Source organism: Myxine glutinosa, chromosome 1 (genome assembly GCF_964187855.1).
Source record: "Myxine glutinosa chromosome 1, kmMyxGlut1.1, whole genome shotgun sequence".
In the NCBI taxonomy this organism is placed as follows: Eukaryota; Metazoa; Chordata; class Myxini; order Myxiniformes; family Myxinidae; genus Myxine; species Myxine glutinosa.
In genome coordinates this window covers 394943987-394960743 of record NC_136261.1, presented here as the reverse complement: position 1 = coordinate 394960743, position 16757 = coordinate 394943987, and the positions used below count along the sequence as shown (strand labels likewise).

General features: G+C 41.7%; 1 protein-coding gene across 1 annotated transcript; it reads left to right on the top strand.

Annotated features, from left to right (window-relative positions):
• The first annotated feature begins 12790 nt into the window (after positions 1 to 12790).
• Positions 12791 to 15010, top strand: LOC137419512 (uncharacterized). The gene is made up of 5 exons (XM_078785071.1): positions 12791 to 12824; positions 12928 to 13653; positions 13702 to 14004; positions 14173 to 14745; positions 14868 to 15010. Exons 1-5 carry the CDS (start codon positions 12791 to 12793, stop codon positions 15008 to 15010), a joined length of 1779 nt encoding a protein of 592 aa, XP_078641197.1.
• Positions 15011 to 16757: the final 1747 nt, after the last annotated feature.

The following is a 16757-nucleotide window of genomic DNA, read 5'->3' as shown; positions in this document are numbered from 1 at the left end:
ACCAGGGATTGGAAGTGCAGGATCACATTACATTGCTCGGGTGGCTTGCCCTTAATTTTCGCTTTTCATGACAAATAGATGGCCTGTTTAGCGTCTGACAATAAATAATTCAGAAACATTAACAATTTTTCCTTTGCTGAAGTGACCCCAAGGCCAAAAATAAACAACCAGAGAGAAAAAGGAACATTAACTTGACCAAACACATTGTTCAGCAAAAGAAAAAGAGGGCACAATCGTATGCAATCAACATACCCATGAAACAAATCTTCACTATTATTACAAAAGGGACAGATCACCGATAACATGGCATCCAAACTATTTACAAAAGTGTTTGTTGGCAATACCCCATGAGCCAGTCTCCATTGTAAATCACCCGACCTTTTTGATACGGTGTACCATACATTGATTTCCATTCAGGTTCAGAAGGGGGGGCCATTAGGTAAAAGAGCTTTCCATCTCATAACTCCTGCTGCAGAGGTGTTTACATTAATCAAAGAAAGACAGAACTGGTAAATAGATTTACTCTCAAGACGACTAAATTAACAAGAGCCAGTACTGACTGGGGAAAAAGTAAAACCCAAGAAAGCAACAAGTAAGTGAGGAAGCGAAGGATTATGGGATACCCATTTAACCCCAGTACTCCATGCAACCCAAGTCTAAAGGATGTACGAATGACTTCTACAAGTACCTGACCTGCAGCTCTCATTGATCTGGTACCAGTTATCTCAGCGACTTCCTTGGCAGATCTCCAACCACAATTTGTTGAGTCACGAAGATGCCAGACATTTCTGATGCCACCTGAAATGAAGTTTTGGGCAAAACAACGGCTCTTGGGAACCTGGGGAAAGAGTGGGTTGAGGAATAGAGGTTCTCCTGCAAACATTTTAGCCTCATAGGACTCCTTTTGGCAGCTTACCACTATGGCTTGCCAAGCATTCAACAAGCTCTGGTAGAACAGAGGGAGGTGGGACACATCAACTTTTTGGGATTCGATCAAAAAAGTCTCAAGGCCGTAGCCAAGCATTCCAGCTTGCCTCAGTATTCGTTGTGCCACAGGGCGCCAGGGCAGGTTTTCAGCATTGAGCAGAAGTTGTATTGACTTCAGCCGAAACGCCATCAGCCGACACTTTAGGTCAATGAGCCCTTGGCCACCAAGAGACACCGGGCGGCAAAGTACGTCCATCCGCAACCAGTGGTAACCTCCCCAAAAGAAATTTACCAGTGCCTGTTGAATAGCTTTAAGCAAGCCTTCTGGTGGCTGCAAACAAATAAATTTATGCCACAGGACAGAGGCGACCAAGGTGTTAATAATCAGTATTCGGCCTCTAAAGGACATTTGTGGAAGGAACCTTTTCCATTTGTTGATCCGCTTGGTTGCCTGTTCTACCACTCCTTCCCAGTTAATATGGGAGTACTGATTGGGTCGAAGATAAACACCTAGGTATTTAACCCCTTCTTTTGTCCAGCTTATGTCTTTTGGAAGAGACTGGGGGGGTGGGGGTAACGGGAAGCCTACCGGATGTACCGTGAGCTGAGGACACCCACAGAGCTTTGCTTTTTTGCCAATTGCACCGCAAACGTGAAGCAAGGTAAAACCTGTGTAAGGACTCAACAAGAATGGTTAGGTCCTTATCATTCTTAATGATTACACAGACATCATCAGCATATGCTGATACCATGATGTGGTTCTCTTTGCAGAAAGCACAAAGCTGGAAAGAGAGGCTCTCAGACTTATGAGTTGTGGCTCAAGAGAAAGGCTAAACAGCAACCCTGACAAAGGGCAGCCTTGCCGAACAACCCTCTGAACCTGAATGGGTGAACAAAGACGATTATTTACTGAAAACAAACTAAATATGTTGTGGTATAACAATTTCACAAAGCCTATAAACTTTTCACCAAAACCAAACTTTTGCAGAACATGGAACATGTAAGTGTGGTCAATGCTATCAAACGCCTTTTCAATGTCTAGGAAAATCAACCCAAGCCCTTCTTCCTCCTTAAGGCCACAGTCAATCAAGTCTCTAATTAAAAAGACATTATCAGAGATTGATCTTCCCGGAATGCTGTAACTCTGATCAGGATGGACAACAGTGCCAATGACAACCTTTAGCCGATTGGCCAACAATTTGGAAAAAAGTTTGTAGTCAGAGCACAGTAATGAGATAGGGCACCAGTTCTCTATCCGACCGAGATCACCACCTTTTGGGAGAAGGCATACAACTGCTCTTCTACAGCTGAGGGGTAGTATGCCAGAGCATAGGCTTTCTTGTAGCACCAGCAGTACTTCTGGACCTAAAATGTCCCAAAACGCTGCAAAAAATTCCACTGGAAGGCCATCGATCCCAGGGGCTTCTCCGTGTTCAAAGCTACGCAGAGCTATGCTTAGCTCCTCCATAGTAAACGGCTCTTCAAGACCTTGACACTGGTCACAACTCAACGAAGGCAGGTAATTCGTCATATCATCAACCATATCTTTACACACAGCTTTCTCTGCAAATAAGCCAGAAAAAAACCTTTTCACAAGCATCTTAACATCACTTTCATTTTGTGTAATATTCCCCTTAGCATCTAACAAGGAAAACATTTGCCTTTGGGACTTCTTAACCCCTTCTAATTGGGCAAAACCTTTTTTGGGGGTGTCAGAGAACTTAACATTTTGGATTCTGAGTCTAACTGACATCCCCATTACTTTTTCATGAATCAGTTCTCTTAAACAAGCTTTTTTTCTCCAATAATAACTGAAGTTTCCTGCCATTTTGAGACTTACCCAAGTCTTCCTCTAAGTGTAAAATTTCAGTTTCTAAGAGCGAAACAGCAATCTTACTCTTGCTTGTGGAAAAGGACTTAAAATATTGACAAAAGATGCGAATCTGGGCTTTTAGTGGGGCAACTTAGCATAACAATTGTGCATTTTGTGAGGAAAGCACCAAATTTGGCACACTAGTGGGCTATCATCTTATGAAATGATCTGGATATTGGGCCATCTCAGATTCAGAGATTTGATTTTTGCAAGATTTCGATTCGATTGGGATCGAAGAGAACACCTTCTTCATCTTCTGTACAGTGAAGTTGCCAGCCCTGAATTCTCTGGCTACATCTGGGTGCTTCATTGGAAGTGCAACCATGTCCCTCAGGTGAACAGGGACCCACTTGGCATAGTGTGTGTGGTCTGAGGAATGGAACCATGGGACCAGTTCCGTCAGGCCATCAAGGTACATCGTGAATGAAGCCTGCCACAGAGAACGCACGTAGACCAGTACCAACATCTCTAGTTCCAGCACAGTTGGGAATGTCTTCTCCTCTCTGGTGAAACCAGTCTTCGAACTCAGGCAGGTCTTCTGCATCATCAGCATATGTCATACAGTGGCGTTCATACGCACGGTGTTGCAGGATGTGCAGTGCCGCTGCAGTGATTTGATGAGCTCTTCTTGTGCAGGTGACGTGGGCAGCTCGCAGGAAGGAGTCGGCCGTCCCTGGCGTTGCAATCTCATCTTGCAAATCTGCAAAATCTGCAAATCTTGCAAAAATCAAATCTCTGAATCTGAGATGGCCCAATATCCAGATCTTTTCATAATATGATAGTCTACTAGTGTGCCAAATCTGGTGCTTTCCTCACAAAATGCACAATTGTTATGCTATATTTAGCTTAGCTGCTGGACTATTTCACGTTATCCCACCATAACTGAACAGAAGAGTAACAAGGATTTCTTTGGATGAGTGTTTCCCAAAAACTACGAAAAGCATCCTCAAAATAGCAATCCTCCAAGAAGCTGGTATTGAAAGTCCAATACACACTTTTACGAATTGATGAGAAAAGGATAGACCAAGTACAACCAGGTGATGATCAGAGAAAGTAAAAGGGAAATGATTACAAGACACGAGTACGTTTCTAAAAGTGGATTTAATATACCATCTATCAAGCCTTGCAAGTGTTATTAACCCACTAGCACAATGGCACCATGTGTACTGAGATGTTGTACGGTGCTGTATACGCCATGCGTCAAGTAGACCAAGTGATGAAAAACAATTCAATAAATCTTTATGAGATTCTGGATGTGGTTCTGGTGTATTTCTATCTAAACTAGGTTCAAAGGTGCAATTGAAATCTCCCCCAATACAGATACAATGATCAAAGGCTACTGTGTGAAGGTAATTGGCCAAACGTGTGAAAAAATCTTTACGAGCTAAGCTGCTACTCGGAGCATATACATTGTGTAAGGTAAGGTGAAATCCTTCATAGACCACCTCTAAGGATGCTAAGTGTCCTATAACTATTTCATTAAAATTACAAGAGTCAGGAACAAACCCCGGACGAAGCAAGAAAGCAATTCCCGCAGAAACAGAAGACAGATTGCTAAAGAAGCACTGCCCAGTATTAAGGCGAAGTCAGTCAGGCTGTGAAGTCTCTGTTATGTGTGTTTCCTGCAATAAACATATGTCGATATGTTTCTGAAACAATAACTTTTTAACTTGGAGCTGATGTAAATGGTTAGCACCACCACCATTCATGTTTGAGGTGCCAAACAGCACTTCCTTCCTTTTCATGCCTTACCAAGGGGGGTTTAGCTGCTGTTGAGACAGTTCCAACCTTGCTTTTGTAATGAATTTCCTCAGTCGATGAATTTGTGCTTTTGTTACTTCAAAATCTTTAGAATTTCTAACTATACACTTTGCAGTCTGCATGAAGGAAAGCAAGTCAGGAAAATGTTTTTGAATCATGACATTTCGCTACCTAAATGTCTCGTTTAGAAAGGTCACAATATCCTCGGGGGAGGGGGGGGGGGTATTTGTAACTGCTCAGATGACGATTGTGACGGCTCAGTCACCTCCATGTCATCATCTGAAGCAGACAGCCCAGATAGCATTCCACCAGGTTCGTAAATTTCAGTTTGGACCTTTACCAACTCATTTATGAACTGGTCTTTGGTCTGGGGGGGCCTGGGGAGGTCTACTTCGACATGAGATGGGGCTGTTGCACCACCATCTTGTACAACTACGTCGGGCACCTCCGCCGGGTCCACACAAACTGTATTCTGATCATTTGTTGCAGTGGGAACATTGGGAAGGATTGTCGCACTATTTTGTTGAGGCTCAGGTAGTGGTGGTGATGATGATGATGATGGTGATATCTCCTGACATTCAACCAAAGTCTCATCAATAATAATAGACCCTTCATTTGTACAATTATTTGATGGAACCGTACCACCTTGTGCACTTTGGATTAAAATTCCATCATTGGATGGTAATCCATCTTTTTTTCTCACTACCTTGAGGTTCCTCAGCCACTGCACCACTCGTATCCAGTACAACTACTTTGGGGGCAATAGTGGGGCCACGAGGAGCGGAGGCTCAACGTTTTTTTGCCACAGTCACAAAACCCTCCTCACTCTGTAAGGACACAGTGTCAGCGGAAACATTTGAGACACTGGGTGTCACCTCCTCCACCACACGAGGTAGTGGGTTGTTAACCGTTTTACAATCTTGATCAACGTGGCCTGATTCCCCATACTTACTTTGAACAAGCAGCTTTCGGACAAAATCTCTTTAAATGCCCAAACGCCCCACAGAGAAAACATGTTGAGGTCACTGATGAAGCGTATATTTGATAATCACGGTCATCAATTTTAATCTTAAATGAAATCTTTAAACGCGTATCATCCCAACGGTCTGGAAGAACCATGTGAAGCTGCCCTCGAAAGCTCATCACGTGCTTCGCTTTTTCATGGCGGCACCCGAGGGGGATCATCGAGATTCTCGAAATGATTGTACCATATCGAGACAAAACAGATACGAGTTTTTCATTGGACACGAAAGGAGGACAATTTGAAACGATCATTTTCATTGCAGGGACATCCATCGGGGAGGCCATAACAAAGTGACCACTCTCTGTGGTTAACCCGGAACTCACGACATCGTGAACTAGATGCTCATCCGCAACGAAGACCACAACCTTCTGGTTCATACGTGATGCAGCACGTACATGTTCGATTCCGATAACCTCTCCAACCGCCAAGACGATCTCTTCGGTCGGAATCCCTTCAGGAGGAACACAAACCAGAGCATGTTTGCGGGTTAACGATTCGAACGCAGCGTCTTGCTACGAACGAGTCGTCGCCATGATTAAAACAAAGGAACTCCGTTTTACCCGAACAACTCGGGTTGAGGAGATTAAAAAGAAAAAAAAGGTAGTAATAATTAATCCAAACGAAAGAAAATAAATATGATTTAAAGTGGAACGTCTATACTCCGGTAAGACGCCGGATTAACGACAAAGAGAAAAAAACGAAACCAAAATTTTATCGCGATAACCAATGCCCAGAACGGGGAAAGGCCTACCGCCAATGCCTTCAAATAGCTGTCTCTCTTTCTCTCTTTCTCTCTCTCTCTCTCTCTCTCTCTCTCTCTCTCTCGTCAAAGAGAGGAAAACACGGGGAAAACTCCACAAATACGTACAAGACACAAAGGGAGCGAAATGGGGATAGGAAAGACGCCAACACAGCACTGTACTCACAGCTCAGCGCATACTGCCGCCATGACGACACACCCAAATCGTAACAGCCTGGGGGGGGGGGGGCGGCGAGAGAGAACGAGAACGAACGAACGAGAACAAAAAGAGGGCCGTCTTCACAGCTTGCTCAACGGCTCTGTGTGTGTAGCAATCAATGGCTCGTTTCAGTATTGGGCGCTCAGACGTGGGAAGCGTTGGACTTGGCCACCCTGTACTGCCAACTTCATTCAATGATCTTGTTGAGCAAGCTTAGTGGTGGCCAACTAAAATAAACCATTTATTTTATTTGATCTTTCACCTTGTGTGTTTTTGTGTCTGTGTGGAGGGTTTGAAATCTGGAATCTTCAAATTTCAAGTCAATTGGATGAAAATTGAGGATTTTAGATATTTGGCCTATGTTGACCTTTTCACCGATATTTACCTCATAAGTACTTGGTGGTTGAATTCAGTGACCATATATGCAAATCCTCTTAACATTTCAAGTAGATCGGATGAAAATTGAGGATTTTAGAAACTTGAAAAAGTTGGTGACCTTTGGCCTGTGTTGACCTTTTGACTTTTGCCCCCAAAAAACAAAAGGCTTCTTGTTTTTGACCAACTCTTCCATTTGGTGAAGTTTCATGAAGATCCATTGAAAATTGTGACCTGCAGGCGACTGACATACAGACAAACAGACAGACAAACAGAGAATAATGCACAAGACCAACTAATATCCTTGAAAAATCTTTGATTTCCACAAGTAACAAACAGAGACATAAAACGTATAAAAAAAGGGGCGGGAGTCAAGACAGGGAGAGGGAGAGAAGGACACAAGCTCAACAACAGTAGAGAGAATGGACACCTGTCGATCTGTGGAAGGGGCAAATGCAGAGTTGATATTGAGGCAAACGCGGCGTTGAGGCATTCGGCTTTTTCACGTGCAGTGTCATGTGTGTGGCCATGTGAGGTAAGGGAGGGGAGGGAATGGGAAAAAAACACCAGAAACAAATTTCACCAGATGCTACCAGAACGTGGAGGAGGGAGACAGGTTTGAGAGTTCAGTCTTGAGAGTGGAGATATTATTTCCTGGCTCTTCTGAGGGTAGACCCACACTTGTTCCGAACTTTGTGAAAGGAAATTTTGAGAATTTTTTAACGCCAGTAAATTGCAGAATTTTTTTTGGGATTAATTTTACAATCCTTATTTTATTGTCCCCCGTCGCACAGCGGAGCAAAAGGGGGACTATGGTTTTCCCCTCCGTCCATGTGTCCGTGCGTGTTTGCGTGCAGGCGTGCGTGCGGGCGTGCGTGCGTGCATAAGCAAAGGACCGCATTCGAATTTGGTGTGTGGGTGCAACCCACGTCAAAATCCAAGATGGCCGCCACCATTTATGTCTGATGCCATGTATATCTGAACCTTGTGAGATGAATATCTTGAAAAATAAGCGAAGTACCAACTTCTAATTTGGTGTGTGGGTGTATCTCGGCATAAGGAAGAAGGCTATTGAAAATTGGGTCGCCACATCAAAATCCAAGATGGCCGCCACCATATATATATGTCTGAACCTTGTGAGCGAAATATCTCGAAAAATAAGCGAAGTACCAACTTCTAATCTGGTGTGTGGGTGTATCTAGGCATAAGGAAGAAGGCTATTGAAAATTGGGTCGCCACGTCAAAATCCAAGATGGCCGCCCCCATGTATGTCTCAACCTTGTGAGCGAAATATCATATCATAGCATGTTTTCTGCGTCTTACACTTTGTCAACTCACATCACTTCACCGATGGGGGACCTAGGCGTAACGCTTGTTTAAATTGAATGAAACACTTGAAAACTGTTGAACACAAATCGCCATCTTCTTACTTTCAATAACCTGTGGTTTGGCAGTGCATGGACATGTTAAATTGGGTGGTGTATAAATATAAAGCAGGGCTTGGACATGTTAAATAGGGTGGTGTATAAGGGTGATGTAAAATACATCTTCAATGGCGCTTAACATCTGGAATTTTCTTTTTAACAACCTTTAACTTCATGATTATATTTAAATTGAAGGACAGTGTTGAAGAATAACTTAGCCTTGAAGTAATTGACAAACTCAAGAATCAATGTCCAAATGTCAGAAGATGATTGACTCATTTTTAATTCGCACGGAGGACTTCACTTAGGTTACAAAGAAGATATACGTCAAAAGAATGCAGAAAACCACTTGGCAAGAATCAAAATCCAAGAAGAGCACACACACACACACACACACACACACACACACACACACACACACACACACACACACACACACACACACACACACACACACACACACACACACACGCAAAACACACACACACACACATGCATATAAACACACACACACATGCATATAAACACACACACACATGCATATAAACACACACACACATGCATATAAACACACACACACACACACACACACACACACACACACACACACCCCAATTCCAAAGCAAAATCCTGAATCTTTGGTCCAGCAAAGCCTTCTTATACTTGTGAAGAACAATGAGAATGAGAATGGGGCTGGGCTGAGGGGAGGAGACAGGAAGAGGGAGGAGCGTAGATTTGGGGTATGTGGAATGAGATAAGGAGTTCAACAAGATTCAAGAAACCTTTGCAAATTTAACAGTAATTTGTGGTCTCTTGGTGCCACCTCTTGGATCTCCATGGTAAGGAAGGTCCTTCCTTGAACATTTTGTGATGAGGGGAACACATTACACAGCTCGTTATCTCCTTGACTCAGCTCTGAATGTCCAAGTGCCTGATTTACATGTCGTTACAAGGCATCTGCCATGTCTTATCCTTCAGTACAAACAAGTTTTATGGCTTTAAAGAAAACAACTCGGCCCCTTGACGAGGACCATCTGTGTCACTGCAGGAGAAAGTACTGAGAAAACAACTCCTTGACGAGGACCACCTTGACGAGGACCATCTGTGTAAGCTCTCAGCCAGCTTGGGGGAGGTTGGGTCACAGAAAGTTTAATTCTCAGTACTTATGAAGATGCAGTTATATCTAATTGTCTTAAATACATTTACCATTTTGTCTCTTTACTATCACATAGGATGTATCGAATTAATAGAGTATTAACTTCAGTTTGTTGGTTTGAAAGAAAGTGTGTAATTGGCTTTCCTGGAGAAAAGGAATTTTATGACACTGGTTGCTGAGGTAATTATCTGGTCCTCAAGAGGGAGGGACGGTGCTTGAATCAGTTACAGATGTTAAAACGTTTGCAATATGTTTTTTTAACACACTACATACTTATACAGACTGACGAGCAATTCAAGAGTTTTTGTTCTGTAGTATAAATCATTGAGTATATGAGTTAAAGTTTAAATCCATGGAAAGTAATATGAAATCATAGGAGAGAAGTATTTTGAACAAAGTATCTTTTGTGAAACTTTAATTATCGGCTCATCAGGTGTGGATACTTCATGCAACACGAATTTGGCCTTCACATCTCCAAGATAAAGTTTTTCAAAAGTTACAAACTGCAGGAAACTTTTCCCAAACTTATATACATGTTGAAATCTGAATACATACCTTATTTGTTGAATATAATGAATGTCCACATCATATGTATTGTATAAATAGTACATTTATTTGTTGTACAGATATTTAATGAAAGAAGCTTATTCTTTAGTCTATCACAAATCAAATTGCGAAACTCTGATAAGGGAGCTCACAACTCGAGCTGGCAGGTTGCCCTGGAAACGAGTTCGCCTGCAGCCGTAGCCTGATTTACGACTTTCAGTCCAAAGCTCTCAGTAAAATAAATGTTTATAGTTGGTAGGCCTTATAAAGAAGCAATTTATGCTGATCTACATAATATATTAATGAAGTTTTCAGCCTTATAAAAGAAGCAATTAAAACTCAAATCTTGCAGCAAGCGGTTGAGGCTCAAGAAAGTCACTCAGTTCAGAAATTTAGTACGCAAATAATGAATTCCACTTCCACAACAGTTAACCCTCGTTAATTCGGCCGAATTTGTTCCCTGCACCCAATGTCGGATTGGCGAGATTGTCGGATAAACTATTTTGATCCCAATCCCCCAAGCATTCAATTAGCATCTCCATGGAAACAGTAATTGATGATGTCGGTAAGCGTGCATGTTGTCGGCAAGCATGACGTCCGTTGGCATGTTATCCCGATTATGATCAGTAGCCTACAGAAACTGGGTGTATTGTACAACAATTGTTGGAAATGAAAACATAAGATCATTACATAACTTGTAATATTTTTATTTACACACATCTGGTTTCAGCCGAGAGAACAGACCAGTCTCGTCCATATTGTAGACGTCCTTCAGATCGTACTTGGAAAGGATTCATCTCAGGTCCTGTTTCCCCTTGTCGACGTCGTTTGTGTTCACTCTCGCAGAATCGTCATCTATGATGTGTTTTGATATGCCACAGTGTTTCTTGAAACGATCTAACCATTGTTTACGCTGTAATATCTCCACTCTAGTCAGATGTACTGAGACAGAGAATACCACATTCTTGCAGGCAATTTCAATAGAACACTTGCAAGTACAAACTACAATTACACCACGTACATTTCAACAAGACACTCTGGACGTCCACACAGGTTCTTTTTGCACTTGGAGAGTTCTTCCGACTATTTTGTCATGTGGGTTCTTTGATGATAGTGAAGAGAAGCAGATGGGTATTTTAAGGTGATCATAGGTCATTGTAACCCAGACAAGTAGATGCCGCAGTCCAGACATTTCACAGGTTGGAGCTTGAAGAATGTGGAAGTCTGAGATAAGAGGACGGAGTTTGCACTTTGGCCAGCAAACTGCTTAGAACAGATAAAAAAAGGTCACCACACGAGCTTCTGTCTGTTCTAAGCTCCAGCACCATTTTATTTAATAGTTCTAACGATTATATAATTTTCACAAGGCTCATCTTCATTATTATTAGCATTAGCACATTAATAATTGTAATGTCTTGCTATTGTCAGAGTTTTAGACTCAAGCAATTTGGATGTAAGTGAAAACTCACTTAGAGGGACATATTCAGATCAGCAATCATACAGAAGTACTGAAAGACTTCCACACCATCCACTCGAGTAGGAAAAATTGTCAACGGCAAACTCTTCCCCAAATTTCTTTGCCTTCTCCATGATCATCTCTTCGTTGACTTGTAGGTCTCTTGATCCAACGTCATTAAACCACTTGAGGAGGGCAGCTTCCAACTCTGGGCTCTTTACACGCTCTGCTCGTTGTCGACTGACTTGTGGACTCTGACAGAGACAGCCACTTGTCTTTCTGTTTCAGGATGTCGAGACAGGTGACCTTCCAATGGTGATTCCCCACTCCAATGAAAAGTGGCTTCAGATGTCTTCCTGTGTAGCCTTTGGTTGGGCTTGCTTGTACAAGCAGAGTTCCTTCTTCCTTCCTGCAGTGATTTCAAGTCTGGCTCTTTTCGTCGGCGGTCGTGACATTTTGTCTGTTTGCAAAGTTGGAATGATGAAGGGACAGAATTCCCTCCCGTTTATACACAGGAATAGAGAAATTACCCCATCTCACTGCCCGTTAGATGGTTTCACGTTGGTCATTAATTGCTGAAGAACATCGATTGCTCCACTGTATCATTGTGATCCAGCATATTTGCATATGTTAACTATGAGTGGCCTTGAGCTGTTGCACTGTTACCACTGCAATCCCTGATGGACCTTTGATCATAAACTTGACAAAAATGGTGTTTTGTGAGATCAAACGATGACAGTTTATTTTGGTTAGGAGTCCATCTCAGCCCAGTTGCTAATGACTTACCGTCTCGGTAAATATATTATTCCGAACCACCACTAGTGTTTGCATGCCTCCACACCGGTGCATTGCTGATTAGGCAATCAGATCATGGTGCCTGGTGAAGGCTAATTGACTGTGTTGTTTATCGGATTATAGAGACCATTTTACGTGTTTTGATGGTTTTGTAATGCATTTCCCCTGCCCGAGTCGGATAGTGCGATTTCTGGATGAGAGGGATAAAGTGAATGGCGGAAATATCTTCCCAGGATGTTTTGGTCGGATCGTGAGATTTCCGGATCAAACGGGGTCGGAATAAAGGGGTTGAGTGTATCCATTCCATGGCGTAACATGTTCTATGGACTCTCGAGATTGTTCTCAATCTCATTTCCCTGCAAAAGACTGACGCTGATTTGTACACAGGTGATATCTATCCTGTAAAGGTGGAAGGCAGACAACACAATAATGATTCATCTGTCACAGAAGATTCAAGATTTGCTTCTGCAAAGGAAGGTTCAGATGATATTCACATGACAAACGGAAGTGCTTCGTGTGTTGAAACAGGTGAGTGGAAATATTTGTGTTGAGAAAATATCTATTTTTTGGAAATGTGTTAAATATTTCACATTTTGATTTTGACACAAAAAAATGTTGTTCTTTGTTTCAGTGGAACAATCCAGAAGTAATATGGGACAAATAAGGTACATTCACAGCTTGACAGTGATGAAGAAGCCTTTTTTGAAGAAACAATCACAAAATCAAGACTCGCTTTCGATGAAATACAAGTCCATGTCTGGGCCTCGCAACACCAAGATTAATATTAAATTAAACAAACAGAAAAACGTTGTAGAAAGGCAAAAACGTTATAAGTGTAATGTGTGCAGAATGGATTTTGCTTCAACAGTTTACCTCAAAATACACATGATGGTACATACAGGAGTGCGACCCCACAAATGCTCGATATGCGATAAAGATTTCTCTCGAAAAGTCAGTTTGAAATTACATATGAGGATCCATACAGGAGAGCGACCTTACAAATGCTCGATATGTGATAAAGATTTCTCTCGAAAAGTCAGTTTGAAATTACATGTGAAGGTCCACACAGGAGAGCGACCCAACAAATGCTCCATATGTGATAAAGGTTTCTCTCAAAAAGGCAAATTGAAATTACATATGATGGTCCATGCAGGAGAGCGACCTTACAAATGCTCGATATGTGATAAAGATTTCTCTCAAAAAGTCAGTTTGAAATTACATATGAGGATCCATACAGGAGAGCGACCTTACAAATGCTCGATATGTGATAAAGATTTCTCTCAAAAAGGCAGTTTGAAATTACATGTGAAGATCCACACAGGAGAGCGACCCAACAAATGCTCCATATGTGATAAAGGTTTCTCTCAAAAAGGCCAATTGAAATTACATATGATGGTCCATGCAGGAGAGCGACCTTACAAATGCTCGATATGTGATAAAGATTTCTCTCAAAAAGGCGAATTGAAAAGGCATATGAACATCCACACAGGAGAGCGACCACACAAATGCTCAATATGTGATAAAGGTTTCTCTGAAAAAGGCAAATTGAAATTACATATGAGGATCCATACAGGAGAGCGACCCCACAAATGCTCGATATGTGACAAAGGTTTCTCTCAAAAAGGCAAATTGAATTTACATATGAGGATCCATACAGGAGAGCGACCTTACAAATGCTCGATATGTGATAAAGATTTCTCTCAAAAAGGTGAATTGAAAAGGCATATGAACATCCACACAGGAGAGCGACCACACAAATGCTCAATATGTGATAAAGGTTTCTCTGAAAAAGGCAAATTGAAATTACATATGAGGATCCATACAGGAGAGTATCCTCATGAATGCTCGATATGTGATAAAGGTTTCTCTGAAAAAGCCAAATTGAAATTACATATGAGGATCCATACAGGAGAGCGACCTCACAAATGCTCGATATGTGATAAAGGTTTCTCTCTAAAAGGCAGTTTGAAATCACATATGAGGATCCATACAGGAGAGCGACCCCACAAATGCTCGATATGTGTTAAAGATTTCCCTCATCGCAGCAGTATGAAATTACATATGATGATTCATACAGGACAGCATCCTCATAAATGCTCAATATGTGATAAAGGTTTCTTGATGAAAAGCACATTGAAAATACATATGATGATCCATACAGGAGAGCGTCCTCACAAATGTTCGATATGTGATAAAGGTTTCTCTCGAAAAGGCGATTTGACATTACATATGAGGATCCATACAGGAGAGCGACCTCACAAATGCTCGATATGTGATAAAGGTTTCTCTCTAAAAGGCAGTTTGAAATCACATATGAGGATCCATACAGGAGAGCGACCCCACAAATGCTCGATATGTGTTAAAGATTTCCCTCATCGCAGCAGTATGAAATTACATATGATGATTCATACAGGACAGCATCCTCATAAATGCTCGATATGTGATAAAGGTTTCTCTCAAAAAGGCAAATTGAAATTACATTTGAAGATCCATACAGGAGAGCGACCTTACAAATGCCCGATATGTGATAAAAGCTTCTCTCAAAAAGGCGATTTGACAATGCATATGAAGGTCCAAACAGGAGAGCTGAAAAATTGAAATACCAGGGCATGACAAATGAGGTTAAGAGGGTTTCGAAATTGAAGAAACTTGAAATTGTAGCTGTGATCATCGGAGCAACTGGGAATCCGGATGATCAAGAAAACTCTAACTGAGCACTTAAAAAGGAATATGTCCCTGGCAGGAAATATCAGGACAAAAAATCTACAGGTGGAGGCTGTCAGAGCTTCAGTGAGGATTCTAAAAATAGCCCTTGGACCAAAGCTATGAGAATTATGTTTCACAAACTGGTTCTTGAATAATAGTCCTTTACCGGAAAAGGAGGTGGAGATTTTGAGTTCTGGGAGACCTGCCTACCACCTCCTAAAATCTGCCTATGGAGATAACAACCAACGAGACCATCCTTACAAATGGTGACAAGGATGTGACAAGGATTTTATTTCCATACGAAGCTTGAACTTCCATCGTGCAACCCACTCTGGAGTGCTCGCATAAAAGTGCTCTGAAAGTGGGAAAAGTTTTGCTGATAAAGGTTTGTTAAATTCACAGAGCAGTACCCATAATGGGTTGTATGTGCCCTCTTGTAAGCGATCCTCAGCAGTAGGCAAGGTATAAAGTGAACCAGTAAGGAGAAAGCTATCATGAAAGCATACAGCCCTTTCGCCAAATACATTGTAAGCACAACTCCTTGGAGTACCACCTGTAACCCCTGACAACCAGCCAGCACCCCAAACCCGTTGATCAAACCCATACGGCTATCTCTCACCAGAATGTCCACAGCAATGACTGCAAGTTGGTGTCAGAAGGCAAGAAGAATCTCAAAATTCTGACCCCACCTGTGTCCTCAAACTAAGTTTGAAGAAAATTGCAGCTTAAAAAGATAAGTAAAATTTATTAATTTGGCTCTCCATATTCTCATCATCGAGAATTGTTGAAAAATTGATGCCAAGAACTCAAATGGCGAAAATAACTTAATCTCTCAATTTGATATTGGAACTCATCATGCTCCTTTCAGGGCCTTTTTTTGGTTTCCAGTTTGAAATTATTGTCTCTGTTCTTGCCATGTATCCAGGAACTTCCATTTGAGTTTTTTGATTGTGACCAGTGTTTGGGAAATTTTTTTTCTATCTGATGTAGTTGTTTTTCTTGGTTTTTTTTTTTGTTATGCTCTGATGGCATCTTTCCATGGCAGTTTGAGCATTTATTTTTTACTCGATCTTTGCTGTCGTCCATGTTTAATTTCCATGCGTGATATGTGGAGAACACCCTTGATGTAAAATTGTTTATCAGGAGAAGCCTTCTGCCTATGTTTTTCATTAAACTTGAATTTGTGAAGGGTTTCCCAATAAAGAGACGTCTTCAAAGCACAAATGCACTGTCTGTGTTATTGTGAAAATGTAATGGCACATTATGATCAATTATCAGTCAGTGGAGACTTTCGATTTGTCCATATCCCCAAAAGTAATCCTTATCAAATCAAGAGTTATTCACCAAACGAGTTGAAAGCCTTTTGTAGCATTTTCCATCATTACATGACTGCACTTCATGCCATCACTGTTTGCTGACAAGCAGCTCAGTTACATAGGCCCTTATGTGGAAGGCCACACATCTGGTTGCCACCACATTTTTCTCAACATCAATCGCAATGCATTGTTTTTGTCCGGAATACCTTTGAAGACAGACTTCCAAAGAAGAGTATAGAGGAACAAACCCCTGTGACCCGCACCCCCAAAGGTTGAGATTCAAGTCGATGTGGCCACTGGCTCGACCAAGCAGTAATAATTATTCCTACTGACACCAATTCCAAAAACAGATCCTTGCAACTGCAGACCAATCAGCCTGCTCCCAATCATCAGCAAGGTCATGGCATCCATCAAAACTTCTGATATTAAGTCCTTCCTC

What these genes read in the sequence shown, in the direction of transcription:
- LOC137419512 (XM_078785071.1), top strand. Translation starts at nt 12,791, where the DNA reads ATGACAAACGGAAGTGCTTCGTGTGTTGAAACAG. An exon ending in TGCTTCGTGTGTTGAAACAG is followed by an intron (nt 12,825 to 12,927) that starts GTGAGTGGAAAT and finishes TCTTTGTTTCAG; the next exon opens with TGGAACAATCCAGAAGTAAT. An exon ending in ATGCTCGATATGTGATAAAG is followed by an intron (nt 14,746 to 14,867) that starts GTTTCTCTCAAA and finishes ATGCATATGAAG; the next exon opens with GTCCAAACAGGAGAGCTGAA.